The following is a 23,223-nucleotide window of genomic DNA, read 5'->3' as shown; positions in this document are numbered from 1 at the left end:
GGATGCATGTACGACCTTCGAAACCACCCTCGGTGTAACCAAAACACCTCCGTCCCTAGTGTAAACTCTGCCGCATCCAACTCCTAAACATCCATGGTCCGAGTTCAAAACCAACCTCGGTGAAAACTCCCACGACTCTCGTATAAACTCTCTACCTAACAATTCTAAAACATGGATGTACTAACTTCGAAACAGCCCTCTGTGTTAACAAAACTCCCCCGACCCTACTATAGGCTCGACCCCTAACAATTCCAAAACATGTATGGTCTAGCTTCGAACCCTGCCTCGGTGAAAACGTCACAGACTCTAGTTGAACGGTGCCCCTAGCCAACTCCAAACCTTCCCTGGGCACCCGAATAAAAATACCTCACCCAGCCCCTTAATCACTAAAAATTATTGATTTGTACTTTAGAGTGATTAGATTGTATGATATGTATGCTAACGTCATATCATATTTAGTTTTTACGTCATTATATTGGTGAACTTTAAATGTAGACATTTTAAACGGTGTGTCATTTGACACGACGTACTATAACGTTGTAGTTTTTTAAAACTCGAAGTTTATAATCTTAAGCAAATTTTTACTAAGGTGATCAAAAATTAAGATGACAATGTAAGATATAGAAAAAGAAAATACATTGAGTGGTGAAAATAAAAAATTGTAATTAGACATAACGTCTTATGTATAAGTAAACTTTCTTAAAAATTAAAGAAGTTCAAGTCAAAAAGAAGTTTGATGAAAACTGTAATACTAAAGCGAACATGGGAAGGTAATCTGCTTGAGGTTAAACATCGCCATGTTTTCAAATATCGCGATGCAAGTCACGTTCTCTCCCCTCTTACTTAGTAATCGCCTCCTCTACCCATTGTTTACAAGACTCTTACAAAGAAAAAATATCCCACCCCTCTACTTGAGACATAAACTACAAAAGTGTATTGTGCCTTGTCGTCACATGAAACAAAAATGGTGGCGTCTAATGTTGTTAACCCTTGTCTTCCTAAATTATTTTTAACTTGTTAAAGAAATTGACTGTTTAGTTAAGGATTCTGACGCGCAATTTTTTTCACAAGGGACGATACTCGTGGCTGTAAACAAGTCTGTTCTAATTTTAGAACAGTTGTCTTTCCTCTCGTTTCTCTATTAGGGAAGACATGTGGGGAAGACACGCGATACGTCGTTTAAAATGTAAACAAACGTGCACAGGGTGCACTTAAAATAAACCCCGCTGTGAAAATGGCAACGGCCTGGTGACACTTTTTGAAAAACACGCTTTCATGTTAATAAAATAAGGATCGCTTTTGTTGTCGCCATGATAATGTATACCTATAAGTTCTCTCCGCCTTTACCGACCTAGTATGAATTTCGCGCGCGCGCGCGCGCGCGCGTGTGTGTGTGTGTGTGTGTGTGTGTGTACGTGTATCTCAAAAAAGTGTATCATGTCAACACCTGGACAACTAGTCATAGTCAACAAGGCCTACTTCATTACAGATCTATAGGAAATCCCTCTTTACCTGTACTTACATTAGGAAAAGTAAAACTCGTTTGAATAAAAAAAAAAAATGTATTTAAAATATATAGAGTTATAGAACCTTAAAGTTAATAGATGATGAAAAAATAAAATAAAAAATTAAAATTAAAATCCGCCTCCTCACCCACCTCACTCAGGTGGTAGAGTCTTTTACTATATATCCTTTACTCCTACTCGTGTTCCCCCTTCACCCACCTTCTCCACCTTCACCCACCTTTCACCTTTCACCCACCTGTTCACACCGTCACCCGTCTGCTTACACCCCTCACCCATGTTACTATAAGCGAGTATGTATTGAACATTTGTTAATATTTCCCCCTTCACCCACCTGTTCACACCGTCACCCGCCTGCTTACACCCCTCACCTATGTTACTATAAGCGACTATGTATTGAAATTAAACTAATTAAAAAATCAAATCCACTCCCCCTCTCCCCCTCCCCCTCCATCCCCCTCCCTCCCCCTCCGTCTGCCCAATTTTCCTACAAATTCTGGTGTTAGTATGAGTCGCGTCTGCTTTGAGCGCCTATTAAGTTTACAGGATGAAATTTTAAAAGCCTTTGATGAATTGGAAAAACGTTAATAAACAAATAAAATATAAGAAGACTTTTGTTCTAATTTAGTGTGTGTGTGTGAATGTGTATATACGTGTAGCATACGCGTACTAGAAAACCAACAAGGTAATGTCCGGTTGGTCAACCTAATTACACCACCAGCTGTCGCACAACAGCTGTTGCACATCTGTCAACCGAGCGGGGGAAACTCGGTGAAGCATAACAAAAATTTAATTAGGTGTGATGGGCCAGCGGCTGCGATCAATACATTCCCATTAAAACGGGCAGCGGTAAGAAAACTTCGCGGGCGGGTCGATACGTAACAGCTGTGGCTGATCGTTATCTTTAATGGATGTTCTATTTTTGTAACGTTCGTTGTGTTGGAGAATGGTCCCTATACAAAGACTGTTCTAGTACATGCTAGTGTTAGTCTTTTATTTAAAACATACATACATTCAAATAAATAAACAACATTAAACAACAAAGAAAAGAAATATATCAAATAAATAAATAAACAAAAGTAATTAAAATCAAATTACGTAACTAGTTAATAATAATTTAACTAATTATAAAATAAAATTAAATTAAAAATAAACAAAATAAAAATAATTAAAAAGTAAACAAATAATCAAATTACGTAACTCGTCAATAAAAATAATTAAAAAGTAAACAAATAATCAAATTACGTAACTCGTTAATAAAAATTACACAATATAAACAAAGTAATTAAATTAAACAACAAGTAAACAACAAATTAAACAATTAAAAAAGTAAACAAATAATCAAATTACGTAACTCGTTAATAATAAACTAATTAAAATTTTAAAAACTCATTAAAACTAATTAAAAAACACATTAAAATTACGTAACTAGGTCAAAAATTAATTAAAATTTTAAAAACTCATTAAAACTAATTAAAAAACCCATTAAAATTACGTAACTAGGTCAATGATTACGTCACAAGGTCACCGGTGGTGACCTACTGACCTACTCCCCCTCCTGCTCACCCACCCTAGGGTGGGTGAGTATTTTACTATATCTCATAGTCCCAGGCTGCTCACCCACCCTCACCCACCTTCACCCAGGTGGGTGAGTATTTTCCTATATCTCGTTGTCCCAGGCTGCGCCACCTGCTCACCCACCCTCACCCAGATGGGTGAGTATTTTGCTATATGTCGGTGTACCTGCGGCTCACCCAGGCAGGGAGTATTTTCCTATATAGTCTTTGTTCCTGCTCCTGCTCCTGCTCCCCATCCCGTTGCGCCTGCGCCTGCGGTCCAAAAGTGACCTAATATACTACTGATATTCCAGTTCGCACAAGATCTTCGACTTCGAAATCTAAATACCGACAAAGCGAGAATTTTATATTCAGGCTTTAATAGGGTGTTATATTAAATGTTAAATAACTTATAGATCGGAATGCTATTCTTAGATCAAACACACTTTCAGTGATGTTTAATGATGCCCAAAGTAATAGTTTAACCAGAATCCCCCAACCAGAGCAGGTCCGATCAAGACAACAGATAAAAGACTGACCTAAAGCAACAGCAGCGATAAGTTTCTCCAGGTACTCAGGTGAGTCACAGGTGGGGAGCAGAGCGACCAGGTACTTGGAGAAGGTGAGCAGCATGACAACTAGTGAGGCAGGGGTCAGGGCACATATGATCTATGTACAAAAAGATATTAATGGGACACATTACTCAGTATACACTCATAACTTATATTTTAAATATTTTTTTTTCTATAAAAACTGATTAATTGATTAATCAATTTTATATATATATATATATATATATATATATATATATATATATATATATATATATATATATATATATATATATCAGCTGTGCGTAGAAAGTTACATTTAATGCGTAGACAAATGCAAGGGGATTCCCCAAGCCCATACGAAGGTAAGTGTAACTACCGCCAGATTTGCCAATCATTGATCCAAGTTCAGCGTAGCACAGTGCGCCTGTAAAGATTACAGAAAAACACCAAAAAGTAAACGAAAACAAACACTCGCAAAACAGCTCACTGAAAAATATATTTGAAGTAAAATGCTCAATCTGGTAATTAGCGTAAGGTTTAAAGTTTTGATTTAGTAATAGGTACTAGCACTAGCATAAACTAAGGCATTGGCGACAACTTACTGCCAAGGGAAATAACTCCAGCCACCACCCAGACGACCAAACACAGACCCACAGAGCCTGACGCTGCCAGCACGCCTTTAGGTGAGATAAAGATACCAGAACCTGGGGATGGAAGAGTTGAGACGGTTTTTAAAAATTGACATATTATCATGACACATGGTCACGGTGTAGGTCATAACTCATTCGATTATTATGGTTTTACACTCACAAGGTCTATTAATAGTATTACAATATGAAGTACTAGCTTCTAGGCCCGTTAAACTTTCGGGTAAGGAGAAAAAACAACTTTAATTCAGATTTTTTAAACGGCGAGGAATAATTTAAAAAAAATGATAAATCTTAATTTATGCGTCTATGCATTTGAATATCGTAATTTTCGATATGTTCATCTTTAAAGAGATTCTAAATTATCTTATTGTTCTATATTGTGTAGAACTATAATAGAAGTGTTTGTGTCCACAGATTTTTTAGCTGAGAACCAGTTATGCATCTTTGAACCAGTCCTTTAATTTATACATTTTTAACCCTTATAGATATGACCACGTGAGACGGAGTGGTCGAGCGGTAGAGAGCTGGACTGCTAAACCGTAAGTCTCGAGTTCGAATCCGGCTTCAAGTCAGTAGACCGTCCCTGAGTCCACCCAACTCTGATGGGTACCTAACTCACGTTGGGGAAAGTAAAGGCGGCTGGGCATAGTGCTGACCACACTATCTCTTCATATGCCGAGGCCACAGAAACAAATGAACTCTACTTCACTTGCACCATAGACCGTCAGGTTTGAAAGGAAAACTTTACTTTACTGTAAAACTGTAAATTATTCCCAATACAAAACGTTGCAAATCAATTTAGAATATTTTGTTAAATTGTTTTAATGTTTGAATCGAATAGTGAAACTATTATTGTTTATGGGGCGGCGTGGCCTAACTGTAGAGGGCTAGATTGCTAACCCGAAAGTCTCGAGTTTGAATCCGGGTTCAAGTCAGTAGAATGTCACTGAGTCCACGCAGCTCTGATGGGTACCCAACTAATGTAACGGAAAGTAAAGGAGGATGGACATGATGCTGACCACGGTATCCTTTCATATGCCGAGGTCTATGAAGCAGATTAACTGCTTCACCTGCCCCATGTGTCTTGATGCTGAGACCTATATTATTTTCAACATGTTTCATTTAAGAAAAACCAACGCAATGTATTACATATCAACACATCAGAACAATTTTTACTTAATTTTTGAATCTTTTCTTTGTAACCTGTCATTAAGCAGCAGTTTAAAATAAACTTTGATCAAATCTGATCACGTGACCTACCTATGATGGAGCCGACCACGATGGACGCAGCGACCACCAGACCCATCTGTCGTTTCAGTTCCACCTTCTCTACCCCCACCTCAGTGCTTGATTTCTTCATCTAACAATATTAAAATTGAATAAAATGACAAAGTTACGAATAATTACTGGAATACATTTATAATTATTACTTCGTAAAAAGACTTGAATATACTTGCCCAATCGAGGGCGAAAGTTACTTACAAATTATCGCAATGTTTCATTTTGATCCTTTGTTATGTAATCTAGTCTAAAATATTATTTACATTTTGATAATAATTTTTTATTTTCTTATTTTTTTTATCAACTCTAATATTTCAACAAGACATTTAGACTAGGATTTTAGTTTCATAAATTGGCAATTTTATTTCGCTGAGGTATTTTGGTTTTTTAATTCATTTTGATAATTAGTTTTCAAAAAAAAAAAAAATTCGGACCAATCTTTACGTCCAAAATAGAAACTAAATCAATTTTTAAAAAAGAAAACAAACAAATTGTACCCCCCCCCCCCCCCCCCCCGTAAATCTAACAGACTTACGTTTTCCTTGCCCATTGTGTGTTGTGTTTGATGTAGTCGTGTTGCAGTTCTCTGTGCTCTACTAGGTCTGTTGTGCAGTGTGTTGACAGATAGAAGGTGGAGAACATCAGCTTATCTGTGATTAATGGGGACCTTTTTTTTTAAAGATAGAGTTTTAAGTAGCATATAATGCCATTGACACAATAATAGCTGCAGATAAAAATTTCTTCTGCGGGTACCCCAGTTACAAGTTTTTCCGGTCAAGATGAAGCGATTAAGTCACACTTGATCTTGGTGAAGATATCAAAACGTTGCCGGCGCAATGACTAGACTGTTTTGAAGAGAATGAACATTTTTGTGTAGGGGAAGAGAGTATTTGCGTAGCACGTGGTTACTGTGACGTAGTAGGTGCGTGAGTGACGTTTAATGGTAGACTACTTGAATAGGGGTACGAAAATTTGAGTAAGTCCTGCTAGACTATTAAAAAAAAGGGGGTGCGCAAATTTGAATAAGCTTTCATCTTATCGTTTAGTAATGCAAATGTGTCCCATAAGTGTGTCTGTTATGCAGGGAATACAAATCTTGCCTAAGTCGTCACGGACGAAGTTTGAGTCTACAATTATCTTATAACAATGCCGTGAAATTTGATGTTTTGTTTTAGCTTCCAGATATCAAAGGATCAAATCTACGTCTTTGATAGTTAGTGGTCTTTGCCAGTATTGGTTTTAGGTCGTATCTAAGCTAATAAACCCAATAATGGATATCATGTATTCGTCTAATGCACGCAGCCATGAATTCTCTAATTATTGATCAATATTACAAATATCTAGTGAGATGTTTTTAAAATCAATTTGATTAGAGTCTAGCCTGTCTAGCAGGAACAGGTAGGTTCTCTCTGTCGGTATATTTTCTGCACTATTTAATAAAGTAAACTGATTTATATAGTGTATGGAAATAATACTGTTCCAATAATTTTAAAGTAAAATTGTCTTTATAAAAAAAGATTTAAAAATCAGATGATTACGATTTAAATTTTATTAAGTCAAATCACATAGTCAACATATTCACAATATTTTTACATTCAGTGTATTTCATGACGCAACTTAGTTTATTATTTAAACACAGGCGGTTGTACTGGGTATTTATACACATACGTATACGCATTTAATAATTAAAAAAATAAATGAAGTGTATTTACAGATGCAGTTTGGGTTTACAGAAAATGTACATTTATCAACTATCTACAACATCAACATTTCATTAGCGAAGCTAAACCACTAGCTTGGTATGAAAAGACATCACATTATATCATATACATAAAGTAAGGTTGATTGAATAGTGAAAGTGATTAACCCCTTCAAACCAGGTGTTCTATAGGGCAGAGGAATAGAGGTCATTGGTGTCTGTTACGCTGACATAAAAGGGGTAGAGTGGTCCAGTGGCGTAGCAGGATCGTCTCATGAGGGGGAGGGGGTGATTAGTATTACAATAATTTGTTGTCTTAAATTGTCAACATTTTGAATCCCCACTTATGAGACGATCCACAAGAGTTATAACCCCTCCCCCCTAATTTGCCCTGAATACGCCCCTGGAGGGGTCTGTGCTATGCCCAGCCGCCTCTACGTTCCCCAAGGTAACCAGGTACGAACTGAGCTGGGTTAATTATCAACGACCTACAGACGCTAGCTGAGATTCACGGGTTGGCAATTATCGACTAATTACGCCCCCCCCCCCCCTCATTACTGAATAATTAATTAGGTTAAATTATTTATACATACATAGAAACATTTATTACTTAATCCCCCAGTTCCCGAGTGCTAATGGCTCTCAGAAATTGTTACTGTCACACCTTATAGGGACACTGGAACAAGCAAACTATCCATTTCATCATGCATTAAAACATTCATTCAACATTTTTATCAAACTTAACATCCACAACCTTCCCTCACACTACCGCTTGCAACACTTTCCAACGCAAAAACGTCCAACTCTCTAATGATAAAACGGCTCTTAGAGTTCAGAATGCTTATAAATCTATCAGTTCTTTGTGCAATGATAGTCACAATATGCTTTACATTGTACGAGTAATGGCAAATCGCTTACAGCAGAGTGAAGAGGGATACACACTAGAGTGTATAATATGGATACGGGGTTGTTTTGGGAAGAAAACTTACAAAGTGGTTCACAAAGTTGTGAAATTTGAGAACCATTGGTGTAAAGGGGAGTGTTTGGGTTCTATTTGGGGTTAGGTTAGGGCTTATGCGCCTTTATCGAAAGCATATTTTAAGCTATGCCGTAAGCATATATATATATATATATATATATATATATATATATATATATATATATATATATATATATATATATATATATATATATATATATACATATATGCTTTGTATGTTATTTGAAAACAGTTCATAAGCACTGGGATGACCTTGGGATAACTTCGGGATGACCTCGGGTGACCTTGGGATGACTTTGCTATGGCCTTGAAAGTTGTGTAGTTCAGTGCCGTGGAAATGCTCGGAGCTGGTAGTGTTTAGGGTGAAGGACGAGTCCCATGTCGTAAGTCCTGGGGTCAAGGTCAGGCAGCTGTGCGAGGTTGTCAGCAGACGGCAGGAACTTGAAGTTCTGGACCAGGGCGGAGGCGAACAGGAAGAGCCTGTTTTTGGCCAGCGCCTCCCCCAGACACACACGGCGTCCTCCCCCAAAGACCATCAGCCTGGGGGTGAAAAGATTGATGTACATGCTAGTGCCACACTTACATCGAGTAGGTTACAATACAAGCTTAAGTAATTATGTAAAGGTACGAATAAAAATAGTTTTTTAAATTGTCATTGTTTCATATGATAAAAAGCTTTAAGTTTTTATAAAATAACATTAATAAACGAATCAAAAAAGGGAGCTAACAAAGAAAATATTTAAAAGAATTTCCTGATGAAATTGTGAGTTCCCTTTCTTTTTTATCTTTGAAATATGTAGTTCGTGGACTCGGCTAGTACCCTAGCTAGGAGTATCAAATAAAACTTTTTTTCTTCACAAACAGGGATATGCGTGATTTCTACCGGCCTTTGAATGGGTCACGGGTTTGTTCTAGATTGTGGTATACGTGGTTTGTGTGTGTCTGTGTGTGGTTGAATTTATGGCCGATGCTAGCCGGAATAAGATACGCATGCGATACGCATACGCAATGGAGAGAAACTACGACTTGCCTTCGCGGCGATGTTTTCGATGGTACTGCGCATGCGTGTGTTTACAACCGCAGAACCCTAACACCAACCCTAATCCTATCTCTATCCCATCCCTAACCCTAACCCTAATCTTATCCCTAACCCTAGCCCTAATCCTATCCCTAACCCTGTCCCTAACCCTAATCCTACCCCTAACCCTCATTCTAGCCCTAACCCTATTGGGTCACTGCGCATGAACAGAGCTATCTTTTGTCGACTAAGTGGAGACGTTGGGGAGAAAAAATCTTCTTCCGAGTAGTCACTTCGTAAATTTATGGTTAAATGAGAAGACATGGTGGTGATTTGATGTGTGTGGAAGGTGTGTACGTGTGTGTGTATATGGTAGTATTGTATTGAGAGACCGAGTGTGTTGACGTGTGTTGTTGTACGGAGTGAACGAGGGTAACACGGGAAGCGACTGGTCGAGTGACAGCGCCGTGTTGATATGTGTGTTGTTGTACTGAGTGAACGAGGGTAACAAGGGAAACGACTGGTTGGCTGACAGCGTGTTTGTTGTGAGCGATAGAGAGAGAGGAGGTGTGTAAGGTTTGAATGTTGAGGGCAGTTGGAAGTCACAGTTGGAAGTGATAGGTAGCTTAGGTGTGACTAGAAACAAATAAATAGATCAGATTAAACTGAAGTTAACCTCTAATAATTTATGTTGGTGTGTCGATACCGCAGGTTCGTAAGAAGACCAACCTCATAGAAATTTAGCTTAATGTGGTTAAACTTCAGTGTTGTTGTGTGTGTACACATTGATGTGGCGTAGTGTAGTGGACCTAATCACTGCCGGACTTACTTCCTCCTGATGGGGTCTGTGATGGGCAGCAACTGACCCTCCTTGTCTAGAAACCTCTCAGGTCTGAACCTCCACGGCTCCTCCCACTCCTGGGGGTCGTGATGGACGGCCCACAGGTTGATGTACACCTGCGGACGAGACGGACTAGAGGTCAACTTAAGGCAGGTAATGTAAAATCAACTCAATTCTAAATCTGTGAATTAGCCAATATATAATCTGACGAGCCGACCCGCGGCGTATCATACGCCGCTATTTAGTTGTTTTATTTTCTACTTTTCAGTAATTCATAATTTGTGAATTCGACAGTACCAATGCTGCCACTGAAAATATTTGCTTTAATACACTGACCCCCCCCCCCTCTTTCCCCTAACCCCGACCCTACACCCCCCCCCCCCCGTGAAAGCAGCCTCCTCTTAGTTACCTCCTGTAAGTTTAAAATCGTTTCAAACTAAATTATCTGCCCCTAATAGCCGTCACTAAACCCGGCTCTACGATTTGTAAACATTTAATTTAGCGTGACCACAACTCACCAGACCATGTGGGGGTGGGGTGGGGGTGGTAGAGATAGTGATAGAGAGAGAGGGGACTGTAAGGAGGCGCTTGCAGCTTGTTTTCTAACGGCTCCCAGAAGAGAATTATATATATATATAGATATTTGCCTTTCAGTCGTAGAAACAAATGTAAAGTATATTATGCTGTGATTTATTATGAATGTAAAGGTGTCACAAAAAGCATTCTAAGATTAAACAGTGAGGTTGAAAGGCATTTCGAAACTTACGGTCATATCTTTAGGAACGGGAATCCCCAAAACCGACGTGTCGCATGTAGTGTAGTGCGGCACAGCTAGCGGTACGTGTGAGATGTACCTCAGCAACTCAAGAAGAACGGCTTGAAAATATGGCATGTTTTTTCTGTCTGCCAATGTGGCAAGTCTGTTCTCGCCGATCTGATGCTTGACCTCCGCCCACATTTTCTCCTGGACTTCCGGGTGATGGAGGAACACCAGCAGCAGACAGGTCAAGGTCGTGGCAGTGGTGTCTGTCCCTACGAAATATTAAGTTAATAATTAAGTTAATTAAGTTAGAACTCTCTTAACAACAATGCTAAATTTGTAACTTTTTAATGTCATAGAGTAGGTATTTCCGATTTATTTTGCCAACATCTTTAAATATAACACTGTTAATCGATACACCAGAAAAACTAACTAGTCAACGTTTTCTTGCACTCGGCGGTCTAGATCCTAGTATTTCAAGTTGATATTTTTACCATTTCCACATTACCTATCAACCTAATGCAGCCAATTCTATTTTGGCTGGTCATGTCAGATTATTCCAACAAAAAAAGCATTTTATTCCCCACTATACCTGCAAGGATCAGGTTTGTGAAAACTTCTTTTGCCGTGGCTTCACAGACGTCGTAACCCTTGTACTTGGGGTCAGGGATCAAGGCCAGTAACCTTTGAACTATGCAATCAGCGTCACCGCGGTCCTGTGAAGAAAATTGTTTTACAAAAAAAATAATTAATCAACGTTATTAGGTTTTCCGACCTTGAGATAAGCCACAAAGTTAATCTTTTACGTTTTTTAATCCTCCGACCTCGGCTGAAACTGGGTTAGGGTTAGTGGGTTCTGGTTGTCAAACTTCATATTACCTGTTCATAGAACAGGATGATATTTTTCACCACCAATCCAAATATCTTAAGTCAGACCAGATTAAAAATGTCTATTTATCGCCTTTTCTACATCGTTTACCAGAATTTGCTTAAACTGCGGCATTAGATGAAACAATATAATAACGTTTAAGTCCAATTCATTAAAATAAAATTAATTGCATTTTCAAGTGGATCAAATACTTTAAAATACTTTGAGAAATTTGCACAATAGGATGGGATTCATTATTAGTAGATTCTAGGCGATGTAAGTATAACGATGTAAAATAAAATTGTATCGTAGCATATTTAAAACTTACATACACATATTTTATGGGGCGGCATGGTTAAATGATAGAGCATACGACTAGTAACCCAAAAGTCTCGAGTTCGAATCCGAATTCAAGTCCGTAAAACGTCCCTGAGTTTACTTAGGCGGCTTGTCATAGTGCTGACCACACTATCCCTTCATTCATGTACTGAGGTCACAGAAACAAGTGAACTCTGATTCACCCGCACAATGGACCGTCAGGTTTGAAAGGGATTCTTAAGGGAACTTTACTTCTTAAAGCGTATTCTAAAATAAGTTGTTTGCGCTAGTAATTATATTTTTGTTATTGAATTCCAACCAAAAAAAAAAAACACGCTACGTAGTTGCTTTTGCACAACTCATTGTGACCTTCACCTTAAGTAGCGCGAGCTCCTTCATCCAGAACTGGTCCCTAAGATTGAGCGCCGTCTGCAGACGGTCCGAGTAGGCGTGGAGGTTGAGCTTGCTGAGGAAGGGCAGGAAGTCCATCCCCCGGGCCTTGCCCGTCCCAAAAGTGTCGTTAAACAGGCCGTTGATGTCTTTGATCATCTGGAAACTGTGGCTGGCGTGATCGAACGTGGTGTCCAGAGTCTGGAAGTGGGAGGTGGGAGTTTAAGAATAGTTTTAAAACATATGTCAACAAATTAGTTTAATTTCAAAATTATTTGTTTTGTTTGAGCGCGGGGAAGTTACTTTTACAAGGAGTTCTCCGCAGCAGTGTATTTGCAATTATTAAAATATTATTAAATATTTTAAAAATTATTGAAATATTATTTGGTAACAGTTGTTTAATGGTGACAAGTGAACGACTGTTTTGGCAGTTGCTGAAGTTTAAAAAACTACTTTAATTGGGCAAGTCATTATCTTGTTCACAAAAAGGATATTCTGAAGGAGATGGATTTAATGTAAAACAGAGGCGTATGTAGGTAAGGGTGGGTTGGGGACGCATAAACGGAGCAAGTATACATTTTTAAGCTAAGAATCAATGCGAAAAAGTCTAAACTGGCATCGATTTTTACAAAGTATGGATTTTTTAAAAGTTGATGGTTGAAAATTTACGGTTGGGAAAAGTATCAACAATAATCAACAGAATGGTCTAAACAAAATATCAACCAACTTACCAAACCCAACATGACATTGGAAATCGCGTCATAGATATGATCCCAGGGGTCAAACGGCTGACCCTTGTACCCGGCCAGCTTCTCCAACATGGTTTTGATCTCTGGCGCACACTTCTGCTCCAGGTTGTCCATACCGTCGCCGTACATCTTCAGCGACTTGGTCACCTCCTTCCTCAGGAACACCAGCTTGTCCGTGTACGTCTGCCAGACTATCGAGTGCTTGTCGCGGTCTTCCTTGGCCGTGCGGTACATGGGCGGGCGCCCGGCGAAGGCGCTGCCCTGAACGACGAGGGCGTCGTGTACGCTCTGGCAGCTGTTGAGCACCAGAATCTCCTCCCCGTAGATCTTGATGCGGTACACGGGGCCGAACTTCTCCGCCCAGTCGGTCAGGGCTTTGTGGCAGCGGGAGAGGTCAAGGGTCAGGGCGTTCCCGACGAGGGGCATTCTGGGTGTCGCCGGCGGGATGTTTTTGTATTTGGAGTTGTTTCTCTTGTGGGCTATGACGTAAGCGAACAGCAGAACCACTGTGACGCCCCCCATGGCTAGTTCGACCTCCATTTTGCCCAGTCTACAAAAGAATGGTTTTTGAAAAAAAGTATACGTTAGTTACGCTGCAAAATTTTGAAAGAAATTTTGAAAAACATAAAGGTTAACAATGACGAAATTAGAGTACATTGGTCAAACATTATTTTTATTATAGCCGAAAGAGCCTGATCTCCTTATAAGTTCGTATTCTAATTAAGGAGTGAGTCGTTTTATATCAAAACGTCATTTTTAAAGAAAAGCTAAAAAAAAAAAAACTATTAAGAATCCTGTCGAAATTTTTGATTTACAAAACATAAGTTAAAACCATTAATTCACATCAGAAGTTATAAAATGTTTTTCTGATTTAATATCAGAAATAGTTTTTCCATTGCCTTTGTTTAGTTTAACACTAAAATAATCCCGTCATACATTACAATTAAGAACGAAAGAGAATAAGAAATGAAAGTAAACATAAAATATCTCTATAAAAATAACAAAATGATTTAAATGTAAGTGAAATACCTATCTCATTTTTATTTTAAAAAGCTTTGAAATACGTATACAACGCACAGCTTAACCAAACCTCAAAACGAATGTAGATCTATATTTAGATCTATATCCCATCACAAATGCCAGGTTTTGTCCAGATTTTGAATAAACAAATTAGTTAACTCTAAAAAAAATTAAATTTTCCAGTATAACTTAAAAAATAAAATAAAAAAAGTTTTAGAATACGGCAATTTTCCAATATCTTCTTTATCTATCCTTTAAAAAATAAAATGTAAAAAAGTGTAAATATAAGAAAATTTTCCAATACCGTCTGCTCTTTTCAAGAAAAAAAGAAAACTCGCGTAACCTGTGACAGCTTTTGTAGCTAGACTCTGTCACCTATCACAGTTGACTCAGTCACCTATCAGACTCTGTCACCTATCACTGTCGTAGGTGTGAAACTTGGAGAAGTGGTGATGTGGCGACAAGCCTTGTAGCTTGCGGGCTAGGGTTTGGGTTGAGTGGTCCAGGCAGGACTTATATACCAATTACAGGTATTATCTTAAGCTGCCTCTTTGAATAATTAGAGCATTGGGTGGGGAGTGGATGAGGTGGGGGAATGGATGAGTGGGGAGTGGATGAGGGGGGAGTGGATAAAAATGAATGCGGTAACAGATCGTAAGATTATGAATGTTGTCATCTAGACGTCACGTGGCACACCTCGTGACCTGGCCTCGTCAATACATTATAGAAGGCTTAAAGTCAACCCCCCCCCCCCCACGAGGCGAATCGGTACAGCCTCGAAATGGGCTGTCAGAAGTGAGGGGTTTTCCCATTATTTGAAGTGCGGACCTGATTTTTGCTGACTAAAGCGAAGTTTAGAAATTGAATTTTGTGTTGGAATTTTGAATTAATAGAGGAGTTGATATTTCTTAGGGGAATAGGGATTTTTTGGGATAATTTGGATTTTGTTGTGGAATTTGGATATTAAAATTTGATTAATAAGAGAATCGAACTAATTTTGGAAAATTTAAATCTATTTTTATATTCTTGTACAATGAGTATTTGAAAAGAATTATAATAGTGCCAAAATAAATAATAAAAAAATATACCAAAATCGAGATTGTATACAAATCTCGACCTCTCATACCTTCATGAATCGGTTGAATTGTGATATCTGTGTGTTAGCACAATTATTTGAGTACCAGTTCAGTTAGGTGCACCGAATTTCATATACAAATATTAGATAATGCGATTGGTAAGTTACTTGACTCAGTTTAGGGTTTTGCAAAAACCTTCAGAATTTGATGATTTTATAATACCTTATCATGAAGAACTCTAAGAACTTTTCACCTGAAAGGTTTTCACGTAGAAAAGGAAAAAAAAAAGAAAAAAAAAAAAAAAAAAAAAAAAAAAACAACATAAAAAAACCCAACGGTTTTGTTACCCGTTTAACAAGATTTTCTATATCCAGATTCAACTGAAGGAGCCATCACATAAAAATATACAAGAAAGTTTAGGGTTCTAAAAATGTTCTCCCATCTAAAATGAAATACCAAAATCAATTTTTCTACTATGATGTAGTTTTTGTTTTGTTGTTATAGTTAATATTCGTCGTGAATTATTATGTTATCTTTTCTAATTTCATGTAGTTTTTGTTTTGTTTTTCACAGTTGAAATTTGTCGTTCATTGTTACGTCATCTTTTCTAATTTTATGTAGATTCTAGTTTTTGTTTTGTTTTTCACAGTTCAAATTTGGCGTACATTGTTACGTTATCTTTTTTTACTTGCAAGAAATACGAGCTCTTCTGTTTACAATATTTGACTTAAAGCATTGACTGATAATATATTATTCGTTTTTCGCTACCTTTTTGTTTTTCATCGAATGTTTCATATTTTTCTACATCGTCATGCTATAATTAATAGTTTATGAAAATGTTTTCTTTTTTTTGGGTTTTGTAATTTTGATGTATAATTATAACGGATTATTATTTTAATCATTCTAATTAAGAAATTAATTAAAAGAACAAGGTTGTACTTTTTTCCCTGATCGGTTTTTTAATGTGCTAATTATAAACTTACGCTCTAAAGGTAGACATGTTTTTCACGGGGTGAAAGTAAAGAGCTATTTATAATTATGATTTGAACTGTCAGGATTTAAAGTGTAGCGATTGGCTGAAGGATTGATGTCATCAGGACAGTGACCGGCCGGGCTAGTAGCTTCAGAAAAGGTCGTTAACTTTAGACCTAGGTCAAAGGTTCTTGGTCAGATTTTTTTACAGACCTATAAGAGCTAAATCAGTAACCTAACCATTCAGTAATTACTTATAGCAGTAACCTAACCGCCCAGTAATTTCTTATAGCAGTAACCTAACCGCCTAGTAATTACTTATAGCAGTAACCTAACCATTCAGTAATTACTTATAGCAGTAACCTAACCATTCAGTAATTACTTATAGCAGTAACCTAACCGCCCAGTAATTTCTTATAGCAGTAACCTAACCGCCTAGTAATTACTTATAGCAGTAACCTAACTATTCAGTAATTACTTATAGCAGTAACCTAACCGCCTAGTAATTACTTATAGCAGTAACCTAACCGCCCAGTAATTACTTATAGCAGTAACCTAACCGCCCAGTAAAAACTTACAGCAGTAACCTAACCGCCCATAATTACTTATAGCAGTAACCCAACCGCCCTGTAATTACTTATAGCAGTAGCCTAACCGCCCAGTAATTACTTATAGAAGTAACCTAACCGCCCTATAAGACCTGACGCAGTAGCTTAGCTTACCAGTCAATCATTTAGTTCTTAATTAATCAATGGCCCACTAAAACCTTTACCCATTTGCCCAGAATAGCCTTTATATAGCTTAACACCAATTAAGACCTATTATATTAAGAACCCATTCATTGTAACCCTAAGCTATAAGTTAAAGGTCCACTGTGCCCTTAATCTGTAGCTTAAAACCCCATTAAGACCTACATCAACAGCTCAGCAAAACCTCTGTAACTGAAACAACCTCGGTATTTTAAAATGTACTCTACCAGATTATGTGAAACAAATCAACATCTTCCCATGTCATAAATGTCAAGGCCGCTGGTGGCTAAGATTAAAACCCAACTAACCGCAAGGGATTAAAATAACGGATTTGCTCTACTGACGTAGGTAGGGGGTGGGGGTGGGTGTTCCAAGTTAATGTCAGGGAGGAGGGTGTGCGTGCACGTCAAATAATATGTCTAATCCGTTATCTACGTAGGTGATTGGGATAAAGACATAAGGAAGAAATTTTATGAAGCATTGACGTAAGCTATCTATGACAGATAATAACAAAATTTGTTTATTAAAATGACAGTTTGTTAATAAGGAAATAGGGAACGAGAATATAGATTCTAGTTCAGATAATAGTTTTTTTTTAATTGATGTAGCATTTCAGGCTACTTAGTTTTCACGCTAATTTTATAACGTGCTCATTTTTAGTCCGTACTAATTTGTTTTCAGGTTGTTTTGTTATCACGCTAATTTGTCTTACACATTTTTTGACACGCTAATTTGCCTTACATATTATTTTGTTTCACGCTAATTTGTCTTACATATTATTTTGTTTCACGCTAATTTGTCTTACATATTATTTTGTTTTCACGCTAATTTGTCTTACATATTATTTTGTTTTCACGCTAATTTGTCTTACGTATTATTTTGTTTTCACGCTAATTTGTCTTACGTATTATTTTGTTTTCACGCTAACGCCGTGTTTACTCAGGTACTTATTAGAGCTGACTAGACTCAGGGATCACTTACCAACTGATGAACCGGATTCGAACTCGAGACTTCCGGGTTAGCATTCGTTTGTCTATCGCACGTCAACACCATCCCATTTTGGAAAAATAAAAAAAAAATACAAGCAATGAAAATATATTGTAACAGGTGGGACGGGCAGTTGGTTTATTTTTGACCGAATTATGCCTAAGGCGAAGACGTCGTTAAATCAATACTTTGTACTGTCAGCAATCCTATACACATTAGGGTAAAAACATTTATGATGAAAGTACTGACGTAAAGCGAGTAGAGTTGCCACTCCCCAAGTAAATCGTGAATTTTTAAGTACAATTCTGTGAGGTTAGGTCAGGTTAGGTGAAAACAGTTTTGTTATTTTTATACCAATCGATGATTTTGGTAAGACTTAGCGCACTCACAGGTCTTGTTTTTATATGCATTAAGAATAACGTGTCTCATTTTTTTAACACAGTAGACCCTCAAAGCTTGTTGAGTTGCCCTAATCGTTATTGTAGACATGGATAACTAACTTGTTGTTGTGCAAAATTATTTTAAAATAAACCGGGAGTGATCTCCCCTAAACTTTCTCGAATATTCTAATATAACACTACGGGGGATGGCAACTTGGGATAAAGACTTCTAGATATGATTTTTAATCCATTTTAAATACTCAAACTTTTTAAAATAGAATATAATCTCGTAGAAAAAAAGAATTGCACACCAAGTGAACGCTAAATAAAGATGTGCATAATAGTGCGCAATATTATTAGTACTTTATAAATTTACATGCGTTTTTTGAGAAATCGGAAATAGCGTAAATTAGTACTTCCGGTCAACGGAAATTACTCACGATTTGATAGAAGGTAGAGAATTAGATCTTTTACTTACATATCAAATTTCATTTATCTATCTGAAATAGTTCTCAAGTTATAGGCTTTTGAAAAATTCAAAGTAGAAAAAGTACCACTTTCGGTTATCGGAAATCGCTCAAAAGTTGATACGGATCTACGATTTTGATAAAATACTTATATATGAAATTTCATCAACCTAGCTGTAACGGTACTCAAGTTATCGTGTTTACACACCGACACGCACACACACACACACACACAGACACACAGACATACGGACAAGATTGCAAAATTATGTTTTTCCGTATCAGTGAGGTGTAAAACGTCGAGATTTGTAAAAGTCTCGATTTTTTTTTGCACGATTACAAAACTTTCTCTATACTTCGTATATACGAGAAAGTAAAAACTTAAAGATGAAAAAAAAATCTTTTTTATAGTTTAAGAATTTATGTTATAAAAGCTTGTAATATTAGTTAAGAATTCAGAGAGTATTAATTTTTGGTGTTTAAAGCTACATTTCTATTTACTTGTATGAAACCGACAATTTAAACTGTTTTATTCAATAAGACAAACTTAATTTTCACTAAAATGTTTCTGGTAAATATTTTAAATGAATTGATACCTTTAAATTAAGCCATGTCTGTTTACATCTTTCGCGGAAAGACAAGGAAAAAATAAATGGCTTATGATTTTTTTTTCAAATTTTTTGTAATTATCGATAATAAAAATACAACAAATATGTCAAAGCTTTAGAAAACTCAGTAAAAATTACATCTGTTAATGAAACGCAATTTTTGAATTATTTAGAGATTATTCTCTGTGAACCCCGCTATCAAAATATTCGGGGGAGTGGGGTAGACTTACTTCGGGGGGGGGGGGGGGGGGACAAAAGCCCCCCCCCCCCCCCCCCCCACCGAAGAGATGCCTGGAAGAAACTCTGGTTTAAAGCTAGCTATATAGCGCTGAAAAACCATTAACTAAATTTTAATTTTTATTGTCAACCAAAATACAATCTGATTTATCTGATTTGTTTCAAACACCGAGGTTTATAAATTAATTTAAAATTAATAGTTTTATTTTTTTATTATTTTTTTTAAAAGATTTAGTTTAGTGTTATGCGGACATTTTCCCCAAGTCAATCCTAAGGAAATGTCAAGTTTTATGCATTGAAGTCAGAGGTCACCGGACATGCGTAAAGAGATTTCAGTTTTATTTTAGGCTCATGTGAGGGTGTCGTGAAGGCGCCCCCACCCCCGCCCCCCAGAGCCTTGCAGACAGCTAGGTGTACAAATGGTTGTTATTGTGTCAAACATCCTTGGCAGTTAGGTGTACCAAATGTTGTTATTGTGTCAAACATCCCACCTGCCAGTTTGGTGTACCAAAGGTTGTTATTGTGTCAAACATCCCACCTGCCAGTTAGGTGTACCAAATGTTGTTATTGTGTCAAACATCCCACCTGACAGGTAGGTGTACCAAATGTTGTTATTGTGTCAAACATCCCACCTGACAGGTAGGTGTACCAAATGTTGTTATTGTGTCAAACATCCCTGACAGTTAGGTGTACCAAAATGTTGTTATTGTGTCAAACATCCAACCTGACATCCCACCTGACATCCCACCTGACATCCCACCTGACATCCCACCTGACATCCCACCTGACATCCCACCTGACATCCCACCTGACATCCCACCTGACATCCCACCTGACATCCCACCTGACATACCACCTGACATACCACCTGACATCCCACCTGACATCCCACCTGACATCCCACCTGACATCCCACCTGACATCCCACCTGACATCCCACCTGACATCCCACCTGACATCCCACCTGACATCCCACCTGACATCCCACCTGACATCCCACCTGACATCCCACCTGACATCCCACCTGACATCCCACCTGACATCCCACCTGACATCCCACCTGACATCCCACCTGACATCCCACCTGACATCCCACCTGACATCCCACCTGACATCCCACCTGACATCCCACCTGACATACCACCTGACATACCACCTGACATACCACCTGACATACCACCTGACATACCACCTGACATACCACCTGACATACCACCTGACATACCACCTGACATACCACCTGACATACCACCTGACATACCACCTGACATACCACCTGACATACCACCTGACATACCACCTGACATACCACCTGACATACCACCTGACATACCACCTGACATACCACATGACATACCACATGACATACCACATGACATACCACATGACATCCCACATGACATCCCACATGACATCCCACATGACATCCCACATGACATCCCACATGACATCCCACATGACATCCCACATGACATCCCACATGACATCCCACATGACATCCCACATGACATCCCACATGACATCCCACATGACATCCCACATGACATCCCACATGACATCCCACATGACAGCTAGGAGTGTCACTGACTGACATCCCACATGACAGCTAGGAGTGTCACTGACTGACATCACGTACACCGCTGACACCAACCCGCTCACCGGACATGAAAGGTCATTAGCGTGTTTCTTGTTGCGCGCGCTAGTGAATGGGGAAAATGGAGCGAACCCGGACAGCCATTCAGTTTTTGTCTTGTCAGTCATGTGACTTTCTGTGGCTGATCGGGACGGCACGGATAGGAGAAAGAGGGGGGGGGTATGCAAGGTTAAAATATATAACATCTTCATGCGTCACTAAGGTGCATTGTAAGTTTTTAGAACTGAATTTTCGGGTCCAAGGTCTTTGAAGAAGTAGTTTAAATTTATATAAGAAAACTACAAGGCAAGAATTGTAGCGAAATAATATAATACGGTTAACAAAGAAAATATGGTATCGTCAGATTTTTTTACATTACCGCCAAAATATTATTTTATTTTATTGCTTTAAGGTTTATATTAAAGATCTGATACTTAATGTTAATGTAAGTTTGTGCATTATTTTAAGATTTTTTACTTCATTGTTTTTTGTTAAAATATTCCAGGATTGAATAGAGGACCTCAGATGAAGCCTACTCTAATGAACTTATTTGTTTTATTAAAAAGTTCCCAGTAAGTACAGTTCATGGGGTTGGCGTGGTCGAGTCGGTAAAGCTCATGGTTGCTAAACCGAAAAGTCTCGAGTTCAAAACCTCGGGCAAATGAGACTCGTTAGCTGGGGAAAGCAACTCTTCTGGGAACTCCAAACTCATCATCTGCTTGGTAGGACAAAGGCTATGGAAGCAAATCCAAAAAGAAAAGCAGGCTGAAATCTGAGTCAGTGGCCTCAATGGGGTCATCCATAAAGGACGTCACACGTCGTCACAAAAAGCTAGACCCCCGCTAAAATGACGTCACACCCCAGCCTACACTCACCCCCTCAAAATTGCTGTTGGATTTTTCTTAAAACATTGCTTTTTTATAATGCAAAATTGTGACGTCGCACCATCTAACCGCCCCGTCCCCTCCCCTCATCACACACCGTCACAAAATTACGGACCCCTCCTCCCCCTACGAGTGTGACGTCATTTATGGACGACCCCAATGGCACATAACCAGTTGACACGTATACTTAATTGTGTTGGTGGAGATCCCCCCAACACTAAAATTAAGAACGAAGAAGTACAGTTCCCTTTTCGAACCTGATGGCCCATGAGGTAAGTGAAGTAGAGTTCATCTTTTTCTGTGACCTCGACATATTAAGGAAGAGGATGGGCAGCACAATGCTCAGACATCTCTACTGTCCCTAATGTGACTTATGTAGACCTATCAACCAGCTAGGTGGACCCAGGGACTTTGTACTTACTTCAACCCGGATTCGAACTCAAGACTTTTGGGTTCCTTGTTTTAATTTAAAAAAAACCTTGTATCACTAAATTTGGCGAGAGAGACCTGAAATACCAGGAAGTAACAGAGCCATATTGACCTCTTTCACCCCTTTCACACACCTAATATGAAATCTTGTAACTCTCTCAATTTCCCTTACTATCTGTAGTTGTATCGTTTCTCTCTCTCTCTTTCTCGATATATATATATATATATATATATATATATATATATATATATATATATATATATATATATATATATATATATATATATATATATATAGATATATATAGATATATATAGATATATATAGATATATATAGATATATATAGATATATATAGATATATATAGATATATACATATATATATATATGGAGAATGCAACAGATGTGATGACGTGGTGATAAACTTTTGATGTTTTTAGGTAGGCTACCTGGTACAACCAAACTGTTAGGATTTATTAGACGAAAAAAAAGGTGATTTTTTTTTGATCGACTTAAAACATGAGTGATTAATCTTTTTAAAATATTTGACACGTTTATGGCTTTAACTTTAAT

General features: G+C 37.9%; 3 protein-coding genes across 3 annotated transcripts in view; 1 reads left to right on the top strand and 2 right to left on the bottom strand.

The window, feature by feature from the left end:
• Positions 1-4,051, bottom strand: part of LOC131942827 (b(0,+)-type amino acid transporter 1) — a 45,476-nt gene extending 41,425 nt beyond the window's left edge. The window contains exons 1-2 of the mRNA XM_059302768.1: positions 3,948-4,051; positions 3,619-3,748 (exon numbers count right to left, since the gene is read on the bottom strand). Of these exons, the coding sequence (XP_059158751.1) occupies positions 3,619-3,748; positions 3,948-4,028 (211 nt within the window). The 5' untranslated portion in view covers positions 4,029-4,051. The remainder of the gene's footprint in view (positions 1-3,618; positions 3,749-3,947) is intronic.
• Positions 4,052-8,586: 4,535 nt separating this feature from the next.
• On the bottom strand, positions 8,587-13,749 carry LOC131942852 (cytochrome P450 1A1-like). The gene is made up of 6 exons (XM_059302807.1): positions 13,190-13,749; positions 12,444-12,659; positions 11,475-11,598; positions 10,889-11,154; positions 10,111-10,238; positions 8,587-8,803 (listed from the first exon to the last, which is right to left on the bottom strand). The coding sequence occupies exons 1-6, from the start codon at positions 13,745-13,747 to the stop codon at positions 8,587-8,589; spliced, it is 1,509 nt and encodes a 502-aa protein (XP_059158790.1). The 5' UTR covers positions 13,748-13,749.
• Positions 13,750-19,420: 5,671 nt separating this feature from the next.
• Positions 19,421-21,278, top strand: LOC131942854 (uncharacterized). The gene is made up of 2 exons (XM_059302810.1): positions 19,421-19,429; positions 20,391-21,278. The coding sequence occupies exons 1-2, from the start codon at positions 19,421-19,423 to the stop codon at positions 21,276-21,278; spliced, it is 897 nt and encodes a 298-aa protein (XP_059158793.1).
• The last annotated feature ends 1,945 nt before the right edge of the window (positions 21,279-23,223 follow it).

Source organism: Physella acuta, unplaced genomic scaffold (genome assembly GCF_028476545.2).
Source record: "Physella acuta isolate Inbredline_101_S28 unplaced genomic scaffold, ASM2847654v3 ptg000429l, whole genome shotgun sequence".
NCBI lineage: Eukaryota > Metazoa > Mollusca > Gastropoda > Physidae > Physella > Physella acuta.
This window is presented reverse-complemented; position numbering and strand designations above follow the sequence as displayed.